The sequence below is a fragment of the Manis pentadactyla genome, chromosome 5 (assembly GCF_030020395.1).
Source record: "Manis pentadactyla isolate mManPen7 chromosome 5, mManPen7.hap1, whole genome shotgun sequence".
Taxonomy (NCBI): domain Eukaryota; kingdom Metazoa; phylum Chordata; class Mammalia; order Pholidota; family Manidae; genus Manis; species Manis pentadactyla.
Genome location: NC_080023.1, coordinates 104,419,872 through 104,439,715, shown reverse-complemented (window position 1 = coordinate 104,439,715; position 19,844 = coordinate 104,419,872). Strand labels below are relative to the sequence as shown.

General features: G+C 44.0%; 2 protein-coding genes across 2 annotated transcripts; both read left to right on the top strand.

Annotated features, from left to right (window-relative positions):
• Positions 1-537: 537 nt before the first annotated feature.
• On the top strand, positions 538-11,378 carry LOC130683972 (rho GTPase-activating protein 20-like). Its single transcript, XM_057503260.1, has 8 exons — positions 538-622; positions 695-820; positions 3,304-3,479; positions 4,806-4,967; positions 7,523-7,635; positions 8,170-8,359; positions 9,073-9,181; positions 11,293-11,378. The coding sequence occupies exons 1-8, from the start codon at positions 538-540 to the stop codon at positions 11,376-11,378; spliced, it is 1,047 nt and encodes a 348-aa protein (XP_057359243.1).
• Positions 11,379-13,302: 1,924 nt separating this feature from the next.
• On the top strand, positions 13,303-18,400 carry LOC130683971 (rho GTPase-activating protein 20-like). The gene is made up of 4 exons (XM_057503259.1): positions 13,303-13,519; positions 16,218-16,330; positions 16,866-17,055; positions 18,275-18,400. The coding sequence occupies exons 1-4, from the start codon at positions 13,361-13,363 to the stop codon at positions 18,398-18,400; spliced, it is 588 nt and encodes a 195-aa protein (XP_057359242.1). The 5' UTR covers positions 13,303-13,360.
• Positions 18,401-19,844: the final 1,444 nt, after the last annotated feature.

Genomic DNA, 19,844 nt, shown 5'->3' with positions numbered 1-19,844 from the left:
TGCACTCTGCTTTTGGGTGACCAACACAGTGTGCATCCTTCCATCTGACCATTGGCGGGAGCCTCCTAGGGGCAGGGGGACAGTGGGAGGGAAGCATAAAGGCTCCCTGCTGCTCTTGAGTAGCCCTGGGTTTAGAACTGACAAAAGCAAATGGAAATTCTCTTTGTTAAGCTGACACCTTGAGTGAGAGAACAGTGATCATAACAATTCTTAACATATACGATTATTTAAAATGTATTAACTACCAATGATTACTATATTTACTTTGATCCTTATAAGCAAGTGCTTGAAAGCATGTATGTAAGGTTCCAAGGGGCAATCTGCCTGAGCCTTACACACCTAGTTAGTGTCAAGACAGAAACTAGGATGCGTTAAATAGTCTCAGATCGAAGCACAGCACAAGCCAACACGGTGCACGGCCCTCCCTGATGGGGCTGTGTATTCCAAGCAAAGCACCATGTTTAAGCTTTGTTTTTCTCTTTTTAAATTATTGCTTGGGCACCTGCTTTCTGCAGGGTGTCCCCCAGGTGAGGGAATATGATGCTGACTCAGAGGCACAGCATTCTTTCTCCAGAAGCCCAGGAGAATGGCAGCACACCCCAGTATGGTGCACATGCTCATGGTAAGGTAGGTAGGTTTGTACCCTACCCACCACCATCAGCCGGAATCTATATTTAGGTTTTTCTCCACGCAGGGCATGAACATCCTTACGGAATTAAAACGAGCCTTCTTCCTGCTACGTTCGTGCCCCAGGAACTGCAGGATTCTATCTTTTCTTTCATCCTGAAGCCCAGGCACCTGGCCAGGAACCAACAGAGAGGTGAGCCCGGTCCCTTCCCACACGGAAGCACCCAACGCATTGCTAGGAGGGGTTTTCTCCCCCTTCATTCCTCTAGGTAGACGGTCTCTTCCTTCTCTTTAATTCCAGAGCATTTCCAACATTGAATCACGTTATGAACACAACTCTGTCTTATTAGAGTGTGAGCTTCATATATCCGGGGAATGGATTTTTCCCATGACATGGTTTTCTAAAGGCCATCACAAGACGTGATCAAATGATGGCCTGATTAGAGAGACCTGGGATGAAAGAATTAAGGGGGAGTAAAGAATTACAGGACTTACCGACTTTACATAAGGTGAAATTGAACTCTCAGTTTTACCCACACAATGAGATCACTCATGTCTGCTTCACAGCATGTGGAAGCTACAACTGGATAGAAATTTACGGATGGGGCTTATTATTATTATGATTTCTTCAACGATTTTTATCTCTGCCATGCCAAAATGCTCCCGATGATGTGTCCTTCTCAGAACACACCATGCTATTAATTTGAGACGTGTTTGAGCCAGAAAAGAATTTCTACTTAGAGCATTTCTAACATTATGATTGTTATTCTATAAGAACAATGATTCAAAAATTTGTTTTTTAAGTGTTCATACCTTAATTCCACCATGAGGAAACACTAAACCACATCATGCCATGACCATATAGAAATCCTACATTCCTAAAATTTACCTTCTTTCATCATTCCCATTACTCATAGCCAAAGCATATATTTTTAGGAGCCACAGAGGCAACATGAAGTGTAAGACCAAATAACCTATATTACAAATATTCCAGCTAAGACGAAAAAAACTTTTGAGAGAGTACAGGACTCACTGTGTCTAATTTATGTTTGTACTCATAAAGTAGCTGAAATATATAGCTTTGTATCAAGGGATACAGCATTGTTTTTACAAAAGATGAATAACAGACTACATTCGCATAGTTCTAGAAATAAGAAAACCACGTTACGAGTAGGGAAACCAGGTCACATACAGTTCAACCTACATATGCACATGTAGCGTAAGCATGTGTACCTGTGGACACACAGAAACCTCCTGCTGGATTGAAGAACGTACTTGCATCATTCCTTCTCTGCCGTTAAAATGGTTGGGGTGCGTATCTCAGGGCAGAAAGAAAGACCCTTAACCAGGCGGAGTGGGGGCATTATTCCTTCACAACCACGTACGTTCTGGAAGCCAAAAGAGAAAGTGGAGAATGGGGGTGGGTATCAAAGATGCCTTAGTTCCTCAAAGTGAAGGAAGTTACTTTTATCTAGGCTGCAGTGAGCCATGTCTGGTGCTGAGCTGGACGTCATATTATTTAGTCCACCAGTAAGATACAAATAGCTTCATTTATGTTAGAGCTCAGCAAACTGAAGCTCAAAGACTCTTGAGTAGCTTACCCAACTAAGTGGGAAAACAGGAGCCTTTTGGTTACTTGATCCTGGTCTCGCTGACCCAGTGTCACAAGCACTGCTCCCTATGGGTGTACGTGGCAGTGCACTCACTCACTACGTCCGTGAAAAGCCAAGTGGATGGAAATTTGGGGATATTCGGTGAAATGTTACTCATGTGCTTATCCTTCCTACAACTCGACTCCACTGTTGACTTCTTTAAAGCATTCAGTTTTGCAAGCAGGTGGTTTAAGCAAGCATTCGGGTGCCTTATGAGAAAAACATTCACAGCTGAGCAATGGGAACCTTAAACTCAAAACAGTCACCTTTTCTTTGTAAAGCTCTTTGTCAGTATTGTCCTGAGCTGTTCGGTAATTAGAAATCATGCCTAGGCAGCTGGTGCGGTATCAAGACAACTGGCCACCTGCAGTCTTGTAATATAGGCAGCATGTAATGACTATTTGCCAAGGACCCTGACTGCAGAAAGTCATCCATGGAACTACCTAAGGGTTGTGGCCCCACAGAGCAAAGGGCCAGAGGCTGACGGAAGAGTGGGGTCAAGCAGGTGGTGTCAGGAAGGGCAGATCCTTTTAACAAGAGAAAGTGACCACGGTTGGTCACTTAGAAAGCCCAACAGGAAATCTCAGAGTCACAGGAGACTTCCTATGAAGGTAGATGATGCTCACACTCTGCCTCATTTGAATACCAAATTTTCTTAGCTTTCAAAATGGGCTCTGACACTGAAATTCACTGCACATGGTTAGTAACAAGAAACTTGTACAGCTACAGGTTGAGTGCTTCATGACGCAGTGAAGCAGGCAGTAGATGCCCCAGAAAGGACTAACCCTGAGTCTTGTCGGGCCTGGAGGTTTAACTACTTGTTTGCAAAATACGGCGAAGGAGAACACATTAGCACCACAAGGATGCAACTGGCCAATTTCAGAATGTGGGAAATTCTAAACAGCCACTGACTCAATTTCTTTCTCTTCTCAATATTGGAAGAAATGTGATGTGCAATGGCAATGGTGGAAATAAGGTGAAGTGAATTAAACTGCCAGTAATGATCATCCCACTTCTTCCTTAGATTCACGCTGGAAGAGAGTTAAGAAGAGTGTTGTCGCACACCTGGCCTGTTGGAAGAGCTCCAGCGCTTCACAGGACAACCCCAGCCCGGCACCACCACCTGCAAAGCCAAGACAGATCTTTGGCATTTCTATGATGGACATTTGTGACGACGACAAGCTGCTCAACCCCGTTCTGGTAGGTCTCACTGCAGTCTTGTGTAGCCCTCCTGAGGAAGGAGAGCTCAGGAGCCCAAGGCTTCTCCTCCAAATCTAGCTCCAAATGCCTCTGGCTGAGAGGCTTTTTCAGTATTACATGAAAGAATCAAATCAGACTTAGGTACTGCAGAGTTATAAGGCAAATACCACAGGAGAAGGTACTCTTGTCCATTGCACTTGTTTCGGGAAATTCACACATGCCTGCTCAGGTCCGTCAAAATGGGTTTCGTGTGTATGAATCTCTGAGAGTCCTCCTCATCCTCATATTCCCTTTTCATCTCCTTCCTTAAATTCTGCAGTAGGTCCAAGTCTCCTTCAGCTAAAGTGACTCAATCATACAACTCAAAATTGCATCCCATGGAATTGACTTGCATGTCAAGTGCTTAAGTGTAAAGACTCATCCTCTGGCCATGCACACTTTAACCCAAATGGCAACTATCAGGTTAAAGTCACTGACTTCAGCCTACGTTATCTTTAATGGTGCATTGAGTTGACAGTGTTAGCATTCACTGAGTGTCCAGTACGTCTCCTAGCGCTATAGTAAATACAGGCAATTTTATTCTACATTGAAAGAATTTCTCACGCTAGCTACTGCCATGGTTCTCGCATTCTTCCCCACAAATTAAGGGGTTGGGGTAGCTGTGATTATCATCTTCTGTACTTCACACACACAAAGACACACACCAAGAGCGTCAGCAGAGTATGTATGTGTCCCACGTCACACAGAAGATAGGCTGGACACTAGATTTTAGAGCCCTTGGACTATGTGACTCCAACCCCTATTATCTCCCACACTGCAAGCAGAAGCCCTGGAGATACGGCCACAGGAAAGACTGTTGACAATGGAATGTAATCAGAGGTGGTGGTGAGGAATTGGGGCCTGATTTTAAAGGAGGGAAGGAAATAGAAAAAGTAGCAATGAGGTATCCATATACTTGCTCAAAAGGGAATAAACAAATGCAGAATGAGTATGGCAAAAGGATTTACAGATGTGGGGAAGAGTGTCTACCTCTATTAGGGACTAATGAAGAATGAATGGAAGAGGACAGGGTGATTCCACAAAGGCGTTGAAGCAGACACATTTGATGAAAAAGCATAAATTCCCTGGAAAGGAAAATCTGATTAAAATAAGTGTTTAAAGTATTTCAGTACACGAATGTATGTAGAAGGAATTGTTGGATAGAAATGTTTTTAGAGAAATGGAAAAAAAAATTCTACATTTAGGCCCTCCATCTCTAGCACCATGCCTCCACATACCCTGTGGAGATGAGCTGCAGTATGTCTTTCTTTCCTTTTCTTCCTATAGGATATGCTTGCTTTTATCAATGAAAAAGGGCCGCTCACAAAAGGCGTCTTCAGGCCAGAGACCAATAGGAAATCCTGCAGAGCCCTAAAGAAGAAGCTCAAATCCGGGAAAAAAGTGAACTGGGATGGTGAATCCGTCCTTGTGGCAGCGGCCGTCTTAAAGGTAGGGAGAGTTCTGGCAGTGTCCACACACAGCCTAACTCTGAAGCTGTGTGATTGCTATCCTCCATCATGACGGCCAAGGAGCCATCAAAGACATTATAGGTTAAGCATGTGCAAAACTAAAGCACAAAGTCAAAATTTCAGGAAGCTACTTTGATCATCAAAAGCCTGCTTAGATATAATTTCCTCTTATGTCACACACGGCCTTCCCCATCATCACTCCTGAGCGCTCTATGCAAAATAACCATGATAATAATAACAAAGTAATAATAAATTCCAAACTCTGCATGTATACAAAATGTTTACCAAAACAAGCATCCTAATTTGATGACTTCCTGCCAATATTCCTAAAGAGGGAAAGTTTCCAAAAGACTATTTATATTAAATACAGAGATGGTTGTATTACTTTGCCATAGCATGCTAATATTTACCTTACAAAGCATCAAAAAATGCTGACAGTAGCCACCAAAACCTCTGTTTACGTCATCATCATTCCTTCCCCTGTTACTCTCATGCCTTTTACTGTCAAGTGTCGCATAGAGTGACTCCAGCACACGGGCCTCTTTTCACCTTTAGAAAGTTTGGCATAATCAGTTAAAACTTGATTTGTTTAGCCCACTGCCACAGTCACAGTCCCATGCGAATCAGCTCCCACCACATGCCTCCATTGGTAAATATGACTTGTAAAAAGTGGGTGCAGCACCTACACCAAGTTTGGAAATTTGAACGTTCAATAAGTTTATACAAAAAATAGATCAATTGTGAAGGGACACAGTTAAATCACAAGTATCAGTTACATGTCTATAAGGGGAATAAAGGAACCGAGACAGGATTTCATCAGTCCGTCTTAAGAGTTTGTTAGCAGCTCTGAACCAACTGCAACCAGGTTATGAAAATTATCACAGAATGTCAGTTACATTTGGTCTTTCCATGTCCTCCATGAGACTGTATGCTAAATAGCAACAGTTAGAAAGGACACAGAGTTGACGACTACCCCCACAGGGACCACAGTAATATACACGGGGTATGTGAGTAGCAAGGCTGCTGCTGCTCTCTGCAGGGTGCACACACGGAACTGCTTTGATTTCCTAGCAAGAGTCAGCAGGCTCTCGCCTAATCCTCTGTTCTAAGCCCAAACTAGCCAGAGGGTGGCACTCATAGGTACAGTTCTTAGACATTCCTCAAGTGTTCTCTTCCTAAAGTTGCCTGATCCTGGTGGAGAATCAGACTTTGCAACTTTGGCCTTGATAATACCATGTGAAACTAACTGGAGACATAGGCCTCAACGAGAAAGGACTATCTCCTCAGGACCACACGGAGTTGGCCATTAAGCTGTCTTAAAAGAGAGGTGCAACAACAAATACCCTTGGCACAGCCAGCTCGGGTCACAACATGCCTTCGGCAAAGCTGGCCAATGGTAGATTGCGCAGCACAGGATCAAGGAGAGAGAGGGACACACATGCCATGACAGCTGCAGTTTGGGGCACGAGGCTAGGGGCCTCCAGCTCCCTGCTGGACTCCCAGAGCCAGCCAGGGTTGTTGTGCTTCCTCCTGGCTCAAAAGAGCACCTGGCACAAAGAGCGGCTCTGTAAGCATTAGAAGGAGGGAACACTTACTGGACTGTAATTGTGATGGTTCCCTGCAAACATTTCCTGACTGAGCTAAAAACTAAGAGAAGTCCTGGGCTATTAGTGAGCCCAGTGGAAGCGAGGTATGCCTGTGACGCTAGCAAGGCCTTCAGGCTTGCACAGAACATTAAAGCTTCATAAATGTTCATAGGCTCACTTGTATCATGGTAACACTTGTTCATCAGCCTTCTGTAGTGACAGATATCCAAGCCTCCATTTATGAAGCTTATATCTCCCTGTCTCCAACCCGGAAGCCTGCAATTGTCATCTGTTCAAATTCTGAGACTCTTTCCTTTTTAGGGGGAGGTCCACTCAGGGATGGAAAAGGGTAACAGGTAGCTAGGAATTGGGGATCTGGCTGTATTTCCAACTTTGGCAGCTTATAAGTCTGCAGAACTGCACTTTTTATAGGGTTACAGGAATCAAGTTATAAAAACAGAAGTTTTCTCCCAAGGGGCACATATACCTCAGGTCACAAGGCCAAGTTCTCCCGTAGTATATGTGCCATAGCATTTGCCGTGTGTTTGGCTTCAAATACTTTACTTGGTAGAATTCAGAGCAAGTATTGTGTCTCAAATAAACAAGCGAGATGGGTACATGTATATCTTCTCAAGAAGGTGAACTGTTTTATCACCAGACCTGGTCAGTTTGTGCTAGTTGGCTGACACGTACGCAAAAAGTCACTTCCAGAGGCTTCACTGCCAACGGAGCCCAGACGCTGCTTGTATGCTCCTAACTTATTGAGGCAAACCAAGCCCCTGCTTTTGGGTGTGCAAGTCAGTGGAGAGTCAGAGCTGTGCTCTCCTGGGTCACGTTTGGGTGGCTATGAAGGTAGCGGGCACCGAACTGAAGTCAGCAACTCAAGGTTTTCTCTGCAATTTCTCCAATACATATTGGCTGCAATAATAATATTCTTTATTTTTGTAAGGATTTTCTTCAAACTATCGAAGGAAGTCTTTTTTCATCCAGTCTGTATGATAAATGGCTTGCCATTCCTGATCAAGGGGAGAGCGAGGATGACAAAATAACTGCAACACGGAGGTAACCATGCAACAATTGATCACTCTACTCTGCTCACACTGAGAATTACAACCAACATACTCTAAGGAAAACAGGCCTATCATTTACAGCTTTGACCACTAAAATCTTACCAAAGCCAAAGGGTTTTCATTTGATCACACTCAGGGGGCCAGTTTAATACATGCACATCTTAACTGCCCTCATCAAACTCTCTTTTTCCCTAAGATTACTTGTACGGACTCCTTGACCAATTTACAACTTCTGAAAGTATGATACTGATAGGAAATGAGACCCACTGGTCTATGAGAGATGCTAGTGGACCAGGGTGCCAGTGATACGACCTTACTTTGGCCAGGCACTTGTTTAACCGGGGAAGTTCTTACCCTGTTCAGGAATTAAATTGAGTCCAACATTTCTCTACACATTCACACCCGGAGCTCTGCTAGAGTGGGCTGCGTACTTGGTGGACAAAGCGCTCTGTTTTTTGGCATTGTGTTTCCCACTTCCTCAGCCAAACAACTTCCCTCACTTAAAAGTACATTTTTCTGTCTTTAGGCTTTTAGACCAGCTGCCGAGAGCCAATGCTGTTCTCTTGCGGTGTCTGTTTGGAGTTTTACGCAACATTCAGCAGCACTCCAAATACAACGAGATGACAGCTTTTGGTTTATCGATGTATATAGCCCCGAGCCTTCTTTATCTGCCTGGTACTTGCAACACAGATCTAGGAAACAATATGAAAAAGAAGGTAAGGAGATATCTTATTTTTATGCCCTGAGGGGCAGAGGCCCCACCTTGAGTCTGAAATGTGTGGTGGTAATACAGACAGACCTGTTTTTAAAAGTGCACGCTTGACCTATACGCACCTGGAGTGGCAGCCGTTTATCATACTCAGACAAGCCGCCATGGTTTCTCTCCAGCTGCTGACCTTCCGTCACAGAGAATCCACAGAGATCTCTGCTTCCCAAGTTTAGGGTTCTTCCACACTTAACAACTGAATTTCACAGATGTTTGTCTTTTGGATGCATCATAAATTTTAGCAAGGTGTTTTACATCATTTGCATCTCAAAAGACCTGGAAAGTTCTTCATAAGAAATAAAGCTTAGCAAGAGATTATATATACATCTCCAACCCAAGCATCCTATGTGACTTCCTTGCAATTTAATCTATCTTTAAAGATGTAAGCATTGATTTAAAAATGTGACCTACTAAGCTAGGGTAGAAATCGTAACTTTCATTCAAACATTGAAACCTTTTTAACATCTGTGCCAAAGTAGTCTTGGAAGTATCATTTATTTCTTAAACAAAACTGAATTATTCTTGGTTCTTTAGAATCAACTATCGATTTTTCCTCAGAATTCTTGTTCATTTTTTGTTAGACCCAAGATTCACATGTGAGATGGGATTCCTAACATTGCCATGTGAAGAAGAGCACCCTGTCTTTGCCCTTTTGTGTTACAGATATCTCTGGTAGAATTTCTCATTGAAAACTGCCACAAGATATTTGGTGAAGATGCCACTTCCCTCCTGGGGAAGAGCTCAGTGAACGGTGGTACCAGTGAGGCTACAGGTACTGTGAATAATTAATTCATTTGGCTTTGGTAAGGAACACGGTGAGCAGGGTTGCCAGGGTTCATGGGAGATGCTCAGACAGTGCTGTTCTGGAGCCTGCAGCAACACTTCCCATAGGCAGTGATTTCCACCTGCTCCTTCTCCCAAAGGCAGGCACACAGTCAGGGGAGGTTTCCCACCACTGTGAGATCAAAGAAAAGACAAGACAGGGTCCCTGACTTCAAGAGGTTGCTAGTGCAGATCGCTACCAGCATTAGGAGACATCATGGTACGATTCAGTGTTTGGGAATCTTTCAAACAAAGCTTGCAGCAGGACCCCTTATACACATAATCATAAGAGATGTACTGTGGCTGAAAGTGGAGTGAGTGAAGGGCCTAGAGCACAGCCTGTTTGATTCACCCCACAACACCCCCGCCTTTTTCTACTCTGTGGCCCTTGAGGCACCACAGGATTCCAGTGCTCTTTGACACAGGCTGGAAAGAAGCAGCATCACTGACACAAAGTCCGACTTGACTTTGTGTCAAACAGTCAAACAGCGTTTCCAGAGTGTAAGCTCATGTGCCTCCATTTACCAGCTATGTTATTTGGGCCAGTTACTCTCAGTCTGTTTCCTTGTCTCTGAAATGTGGATTAAAAAATATATATATATGCCTAAATCTCAGGATGTTTTCAGAAGAAAATGTGCCATTAATTTGGGAAGCATTTGAGCCAGAACAATTCAAAGTTAAAGTATTTTTTATTGTTATGATTGTTACTCTATAAGCACAAAGTTCAAAACTTTAAGTTTTTAATATTCGTAGCTTACTTTGAGCATGAGGAAACACTAACCCATATCTTGCCAGGACCATATGACAGAGCCTAGGGGTTCCTTAATAATTCCAGTATTTTTCAGGGCCATAGTGTATTTTTTTTTATTAGCCACAGAGGAAACATGAACTCTTAACACCAACTAACATACATTTCGAGAGGTCCAGCTAAGCCTGAAACTATTTTTTGGAAAGTACAGGGCTCAGTGTCTACTTTGCTCTATGTCTGTGCTCACAGAGTAGCTGGAATATGTACCTTTGTATATCAAGGGATACAGGATTCTTCTGAAGGAAGTTGGATAATGGACTACATTTAGATAGTTCTAGAAATAACAAAACCAGGTTTCAAGTAGGGAAACCAGGTCACATACAACTCAACCTACATACGCACATGTAGCATAAGGATGCATACGTGTTGACACACAGGATCCTCCTGCTGGACTGAAAAACGTATTTGTGTTCTTCCTTCTCTCTCTTTAAAACGGTTGGGGTGTGCATCTCAGGGCAGGAAGAAAGACCCTTAACTAGGCAGAATGGGGGCATTATTCCTTCACAACCACGTACCTTCTGGAAGCCGAAAGAGCAAGTGGAGAATGGGGGTGGTCTGCTGTGGGTGTCAAGGCTGCCTTAGGCCCTCAGAGTGAAGGAAGTTACTTTTATTGAGGCCGAGTGAGCCCCGACTGGTGTCGAGCTGTACGTCATATTATTTAGTCCACCATTAAGATAGAAGGAGCTTCATATATGTTAAAGTTGAGCAAACTGAAGCTCAAAGACTCTTGAGCAGCTTACACAAGTAAGTGGGAAACCAGGAGCCTTTTGGTTACTTGATCCTGGTCTCGCTGACCCAGCGTCACAAGCACTGCTCCCTGTGGGTGCACGTGGCAGGGCACTCACTCACTACGTCCGTGAAAAGCCAAGTGGATGGGCGTTTGGGGATATTTGGTGAAATATTACTCACGTGCTTATCTTTCCACAACTCAACTCCACTGCTGACTTCTTTAAAGCATTCGGTTTTGTAAGCAGGTGGTTTAAGTGAACATTCAGGTGCCTTCTTAGGAAAACATCCACAGCTGAGCAGTGGGAACGTTAAGCTCGAAACATCACCCTTTGTTTGTTAAGCTCTTTGTCAGTAGTGCCCTGAGCTGTTGGGTAATTAGAAATCATGCCTAGGCAGCTTGGTGGGTATCAAGAAAATTGGCCACCTGGAATCTTATAACACAGTCAGCATGTAAAGACTATTTGCCAAGGACCTCGACTGCCGAAAGTCATCCATGGAGCTGCCTGAGGGTTGTGGCCCCATAGGGCAAAGGGCCGGAGGCCGGCGGAAGACTGGGGTCAAGCAGGTGTGTCAGGAAGAGCAGATCCTTTTGACAGGAGAAAGTTCATGACGTTGGTCAAATAGAAAGCCCAACAGGAAATCTCAGAGTCACAGGAGACTTCCTATGAAGGTAGATATTGCCCACACTCTGCGTCATTTGAATACCAAATTTTCTTAGCTTTCAAAATGGGCTCTGACACCAAAATTCACTGCACATGGTTAGTACCAAGAAACTTGTACAGCTATAGGTTGAGTGCTTTGTGAGGCAGTGAAGCAGGCAGTAGATGCCCCTGAAAGGACGGACCCTGAGTCCAGTCAAACCTGGAGGCTTAACTACTGGTTTGCAGGATACGGGTAAGAAGAACGCATTACCACCACAAGGATGCACTTGGCCCATTTCAGAATGTGGGAAATTCCAAATGGCCAGTGACTCAGTTTCTTTCTCTTCTCCCCATTGAAACAAATGTGATATGCAATGGCAATGGTGGAAATAAGGTGAAGTGAATTAAACTGCCAGTAATGATCATCCCACTTCTTCCTTAGATTCCTGCTGGAAGACAATTAAAAAGAATGCTATTCCACACCAGACGTGTTGGCAAGACTCCAGCACTTCACAGGACCAGCCCTGCCCCCCTCAAACACCTGCAAAGCCAAGACAGCTCTTCGGCATTTCTATGATGGACATTTGTGGTGATGATAAGCTGCTCAACCCCATTCTGGTAGGTCTCACTGCAGTCTTGCGTAGCCCTCCTGAGGAAGGAGAGCTCGGGAGCCCACGGCTTCTCCTCCAGTCTATCCCCAAATGGAGAGATTGTTAGCTCCTGGCTCTGGCTAAGAGACTGTTAAAATTACATGAAAGAATCAAATCAGACTTAGGTACTGCAGAGTTATAAGGCAAATACCACAGGAAAAGGTACCCTTGTCCATGGCACTTGTTTCAGGAAATCCCACACACGCCTGCTCAGGTCCGTCAAAATGGGTTTTGTGTGTATGAATCTCTGAGAGTCCTCCTCATCCTCATATTCCCTTTTCATCTCCTTCCTTAATTCTGCAGTAAGTCCAAGTCTCCTTCAGCAAGTGACTCAATCATACAACTCAAAATTGCATCCCATGGATTTGACGTGCATGTCAAGTGCTTAAGCATAAAGACTCATCCTCTGGCCAATATGCACACTTTCACCCAAACAGCCCAGGTCAGGTGAAAGCCACTGAGTTGGGCCTATGTTGTCTTCAATGGTGCACTGATTGACGCTGTTAGAATTCACTGAGTGTCCAGTACATTTCCTAGTGCTGTAGTAGATACAGGCAATTTTATTCCAGATTGAAAGACTTTATCATGCTACCTACTGCCCAGGTCCTCGCATCCTTCCCCACAAATTTAGGGGGTGGCGTAGCTGTGAGTATCATCATCCACACAAAGACACACACCAAGAGCGTCAGCAGAGTATGTATGTGCCCCAGGTCACATAGAAGATAGGCTGGACACCAGATTTTAGAGCCCTTGGACTATGTGACTCCAAGCCCTATTATCTCCCACACTGCAAGCAGAGGCCCTGGAGATACAGCCACAGGAAAGAAACACTGTTGACAACGGAATGTAATCGGAGGAGGCGGCCAGGGATTGGGGCCTGATTTTAAAAGAGGGAAGGAAATACAAGAAGTGGGAATGGGGTATGTATATACTTGCTCAAAAGGGAATAAACAAATGGGAAATGAGTATGGCAAAATGATTTACAGACGTGGGGAAGAGCGTCTACCTCTATTAGGGACTAATGAAGAATGAATGGAAGAGGACAGGGTGATTCCACAAAGGCCTTGAAGCAGACAACTTTGATGAAAAAGCATAAATTCCCTGAAATGGAAAATCTGATTAAAATAAGTGGTTGAAGTGTTTCAGAATACGAATGTAGAGTGGACTGTTGGGTAGAAATGTATTTAGAGAAATGGAAAAACGATTCCACATTTAGTCCCACCACCACTACCACAATGCGTCCACATACACTCTGGAGACGAGCTGCCATATGTCTGTCTTTCCTTTTCTTCCTATAGAGTATGCTTGCTTTTATCAATGAAAAAGGCCCTCTCAGGAAAGGAGTGTTCAGAACACCAACCCATATGAAATCTGGCAGAGAACTAAAGGAGAAGCTCAATTCCGGAAAGAAAGTGAACTGGAATAGTGAATCCATCTTTGTGATAGTGGCAGTCTTAAAGGTAGGGAGACTTCTAGCAGTGTTCACACACAGCCTAACTCTGAAGTTGTATGATTGGTATCATCTATCACGATGGCCTAGGAGCTATCAAAAACATAATAGGTTAAGACTGTGCAAAACTATAAAACACAAAGTCAAAATTTCACAGAGCTACTTTGATCGTTAAAAGCCTGCTTAGATATAATTTCCTCTTATGTCACACACGACCTTCCCCATCATACCTCCTGAGCACTCTATGCAAAATAACCATGATAATTATAACAAAATAATAAATTTCAACCTCCACACATACACAAAATGTTTACCAGAACAACCGTCCTAATTTGATGACTTCCTGCCCATACTTCTAAGGAGGGAAAGTTTCCAAAGGAAAATTTATATTCATCTTCAGAGATGGCTGTATTACTTTGCCGTAGTATGCAAAATTAGACTTAAAATGCATCAAAAAATGCTCAGTGCAGCCACCAAAATCTCTGGTCGCTTCATCATGATTCCTTCCCGTTACCCTCATGCCTTTTACTGTCAGAGTCACGTAGCTTTGACTCCAGCATGTGGGTGTCTTTTTACCTTTAGCGCCTCTGGCATCCACTGTTAAAACTTGATTTGTTTAGCTCACCGCCACAGACACAGTCCCACGGAAATCAGCTCCCACCACATGCCTCGCCTGGTAAACATGACTTGTAAAAACTGGGTGCAGCAGCTACAGTTCGACTGGAAATTTTAATGTTCAGTATGTTTACACAAAAAGTAGATCAATTGTGAAGGGACACATCTAAATCACAAGTATCAGTTACACGTCTATAAGGAGAATAAGAGAGCCGAGACAGGGTATCATCAGTCCATCTTAGAGCTTGTTAGCAGTTCTGAACCACAACATGTTAAGGTAGTAATGACTGCAAACAGGTTAGGAAAATTATCACATAAATGTCAGTTACATTTGGTCTTTCCTTGTCCTCCATGAGACTGTATGATAAATAGCAACAGTTAGAAACGACGTAGAGTTGATGACTACCCCCACAGGGACCACAATAATATACACTGGGTATGTGACAAGAAAAGTTGCTGCCGCTCTCTGCAGGGTGCGCACATGGAAATGCTTTCATTTTCTAGCAATAGTCAGCTTTGTTCTACGCGCAAACTAGCCAGAGGGTGGCACTCATAGGTACAGTTCTTAGATATTCCTCAAGTGTTCTCTTCCTAAAGTTGACTGATCCTGGTGGAGAATCAGACTTTGCAACTTTGGCCTTGATAATACCATGTGAAACTAACTGGAGACATAGGCCTCAACGAGAAAGGACTATCTCCTCAGGGCCACACTCATTTTCCCCCTAAGCTGTCTTAAAAGAGACGTGCAACAACAAATACCCTTGGCACAGTCGGGTCACGTTCTGGCTTCAGCACAGCTGGCCACCAGTGGATTGTGCAGCACAGGGTCAAAGGAGAGAGAGGGGACACAAATGCCATGACAGCTGCAGTTTGGGGCACGAGGCTAGGGCCCTTGTGCTCCCTGCTAGACTCTCAGAGCCAGCCAGGACTGTCGTGCTTCTTCCTTTCAAATATACTGGGATGGTTCCACAGCAAACGCTTTGAGAACTCTGTCCCGGGTGGGGACAGTGTGCCAGTGACTCAGTGGAGCAATGACAGGACTGGGACTTCCCCTTTTCCTTCACTGCTCTATCGCCAGCACTCAAAAGAGCACCTGGCACAAAGAGCGGCTCTGTAAGCATTAGAAGGAGGGAACACTTACTGGATTGTAATTGTGATGGTTCCCTGCAGACATTTTTTGACTGAGCTAAAACTAAGAGAAGTCAGTGGAAGCGAGGTATCCCTGTGATGCTGGTAAGGCCCTCAGGCTTGCGCAGAACTTTAAAGCTTCGTAAATGTTAATAGGCTCACACGTATAATGGTAACACTTGTTCATCAGCCTTCTGTGGTGCCAGATTTCCAGGCCTCCACTTAGGAAACTTACATTTGCCTATCCCTAACCCAGAGGCATGAAATTGTGATGTATCTAAATCTTGAGACACTTCCCCTTTTGGGGGGAATATATATATGTGCTACTCAGGGACTGAAAAGGGTAACAGGTAGCTAGGCATTGAGGATCTGGCTGTATTTCCAACATCTGCTGCTTATAAGGCTGCAGAACTGGACTTTTATAGGGTAACAAAAGGGAGGAATCGAACTATTAAAAGAGCAGGTTTCTCCCAACGGGCACAGATTCCTCCGGGCGGAAGGCCTGGTTCTCTCTTAATATCTGTGCAATAGCATGCGCGTGTATGTTTTGCTTAAAAAACTTTACTTGCTAGAATTCAGAGCAAGCACTGTCTCAAATAAACAAGCAAGATGGGTACATGTATTTCTTCTCAAGAGGCTGAATTGTTTTATCACCAGACCTGGTCAGTTTGTGCTAGTTGGCTAAAACGTACACAAAAAGTCACTTCCAGAGGCTACAAGGGGCTTTATCTTCATTGCCAACAGAACCTAGACTCTGTTTTTATGCTCCTAAATTGTGGTGAAAATCCAATGTACTGCTTTGGGTGTGCAAGTCAGAGCAGAGTCAGAACCGAGCTCTCCTGGTTCATGGTTTGGGTGGCTTTGAAGGTAGCGGGCACTGAACTGAAGTTTGCCACTCAAGGTTTTTCTCTGCAATTTTTCCAATATGTATTGACTGCAATAATAATATTCTTTATTTTTGTAAGGATTTTCTTCAAAACATCGAAGGAAGTCTTTTTTCATCCAGTCTGTATGATAGATGGCTTGCTGTTCCTTGTCAAGGGAAGAGGGAGGATGAGAAAATAACTGCCACCCGGAGGTAATGATGCAACAATTAATTACTCTACTAGGCTCACATTGAGAACTACAAATGACATACCCTTAGGAAAATATGCCTTTCATTTACAGCTTTGACCACTAAAATAGTTATGAAATCCGAAGGGTTTTCATTTGATCACACCCAGAAGGCCATTTTAAACATACATGCACCTCTTAACTGCCCTCATTGAACTCTTTTTCCCTAAGCTTACTTGTATGGTTTCCTTGACCATTTTACACCTTCTGAATGTATGAAACTGATAGGAAATAGACCCACAAGTCTACGAGAGATGCTAGTGGACAACTTTGCCAGTGGTATGATCTCACTTTGGCCAAGCACTTATTTAACCGGAGAAGTTATTACCCGGTTCAGGAATTGAATTGAGTCCAACATTTCTGTATGCATTCACACCTGGAGCTCTGCTAGAGTGGGCTGCGTACTTGGTGGACAAAGTGCTCTGTTCCTTGCCTCTGTGTTTCCCACTTCCACATCCAAATGACTTCCCTCACTTAAAATTTCATTTTTCTGTCTTTAGGCTTTTAGACCAGCTGCCAAGAGCCAATGCTGTGCTCTTGCAGTGTCTTTTCGAGGTATTATACAACATCAAGCAGCACTCTTCATACAACGAGATGACCGCATTTGCCTTATCACAGCATATAGCCCCGAGCCTTCTTTGTCTACCTAACCCTTGCAGCACAGAAGCAGGAATGTACTTGATGAAAAGGGTAAGGAGATTTCTTATTTTTATGTCCTGCGCGGCTGAGTCACCACCTTGAATCTGAAACATGTGCTAGTAATTCGGACAGACCAGTTTTTAAAAGTGCACATTTTAATTGCCCCCCTGCCCATCGGCGGGCATTTATCTAGTGGTGTACAGGACAGTGGGCTGCACAGTGGGAAATGGAGAGGAGCTGAGTCACTTCTCTCTCTCTCTCTGTCCAAGAGGGTCAGTGCTACACTGACTAAACAATAGAGAGACAAGAGTGATGTGATGTGACTCCTGGGCTTTGGAGTTTGACAAGCCAACTTTCAGCTCTTGGCCTGCTCGCTGAGGACTTGTAACCGTGGGCACGCTTTCCAGGCGGCGCTTTCCTCACTGTACAATGGCGGGAACACCCAGGACCTCTCTGGTTGTTAGTGGCACATCCCACACGGTTGGGTACTATGTTCCACACACATTGGCCTTCCTCTGTCAGCAGTGGGTCATTCCCAAGAATGCTTGCCTACCCTTTCACTTGGTACATGCTGAGGAAGCAGTAAAACACTCCGGAGCATCCTAATGGAGCCACAGCATGCCTCATGAGATCATAGGTCTGCCCCAGCTCGGCCAGACAGCAAGCATGAGGCGCAGCAGTGCATGAGGAGGGACTGCCCTCAGACAGGCAGCCATGGTTTCTCTCCAACTGCTGATCTTCCATCACAGAGAACCCACAGAGATCTCTGCTTCCCAAGTTTAGGGTTCTTCCACACTTAATAACTGAATTTCACAAGTTTTGGCCTATTGGATGCTTCATAAATTTTAATAAGGTGTTTTACATCATTTGCATCTCAAAAGACCTGGAAAGTTCTTCATAAGAAATAAAGCTTAGCAAGAGATTATATATACATCTCCAACCCAAGCATCCTATGTGACTTCCTTGCAGTTTAATCTATCTTTAAAGATGTAAGCATTGATTTAAAAATGTGACCTACTAAGCTAGGGTAGAAATCATAACTTTCATTCAAACATTGAAACCTTTTTAACATCTGTGCCAAAGTAGTCTTGGAAGTATCATTTATTTCTTAAACAAAACTGGATTATTCTTGGTTCTTTAGAATCAACTATCGAATTTTCCTCAGAATTCTTGTTCATTTTTTGTTAGACCCAAGATTCACATGTGAGATGGGATTTCTAACATTGCCATGTGAAGAAGAGCACCCTGTCTTTGCCCTTTTGTGTTACAGATATCTCTGGTAGAATTTCTCATTGAAAACTGCCACAAGATATTTGGTGAAGATGCCACTTCCCTCCTGGGGAAGAGCTCAGTGAACGGTGGTACCAGTGAGGCTACAGGTACTGTGAATAATTAATTCAGTTGGCTTTCGTAAGGAACACGGTGAGCAGGGTTGCCAGGGATCATGGGAGATGCTCAGACAGCGCTGTTCTGGAGCCTGCAGCAACACTTCCCATAGGCAGTGATTTCCACCTGCTCCTCCTCCCAAAGGCAGGCACACGCTCAGGGGAGGTTTCCCACCATTGTGAGATCAAAGAAAAGATAAGACAGGGTCCCTGACTTCAAGAGGTTGCTAGTGCAGATCGCTACCAGCATTAGGAGACATCATGGTACGATTCAGTGTTTGGGAATCTTTCAAACAAAGCTTGCAGCAGGACCCCTTATACACATAATCATAAGAGATGTACTCTGGCTGAAAGTGGAGTGACTGAAGGGCCTAGAGCACAGCCTGTTTGATTCACCCCACAACACACCCGCCTTTTTCTACTCTGTGGCCCTTGAGGCACCACAGGATTCCAGTGCTCTTTGACACAGGCTGGAAAGAAGCAGCATCACTGACACAAAGTCTGACTTCTTTATAGTGTAAACTCCTGTGCCTCCATTTACCAGCTATGTTATCTCTGGCCAGTTATTCTAGCTCAGTCTCAGTTTCCTCGTCTGCACAATGTGTATGGAAAATTATGTGTAAATCCAAGGATTGTTGTGTAGATTAAATTATAAATATAAATGAAAAGAAAAATACTGGAATTTGCCTTAACACAAATGTTAAAAGTTATTTGATCCTAGCTAATCATGTCTAACTAGCAGCAGTTTGTATTATAATGCAGAATTTTTAGATTCACAACCTGCAAACGTGTATCATGCACCCTTTCACATCTTGATGTTTCTTACGTCTACTGTAATTCAACTACTTTTTGTCAATTGTTAGGAAAATACATTTGATCAGGGGTTTAGATTAGTCTTGTATCTGAGCATTTGCTTATACTAACACAACTATTTGTTTTTCCTTTCATTAGTGACAACAGAACAGTCTTCTTGCATCTCAGCCAGTGACAGTGACAGTGACAGTGATTCATAAATGGTGCAACTGGAGCATGATGCTGAGGTCCTGCCAGACATGCTTTAAAACCTCAGCTACTGGAGCAGGGGTCAAGATGGTGGCGTGAGTAGGGTGGTGGAAATCTCCTCCCAAAACCATACGTATTTTTGAAAATAAACAGATACAACTATTCCTAAAAGAGAGAACAGAAGATACAGTACAACAGCCAGAGTACATCTACATCTGCAAGAACTGAGCATCTAGTAAAAAGGCCGGAGCTGCAAGCAAACTGGCTGACTGCCACAGCTCCAGAGCAGCTGGAGAACAGCCCCACCCCACAGGAACCACACAGAGTCTCCTCCCAGCACGCAGCTAACCGAGACAGACAGAGGAAGGCAGAGCAAGGCCCAGAAGGCACGAAGGGGCACCATTCTCGCAGGAGAACACACCCAGCGTGTCTGCCACCCACTGCAGTGCACTA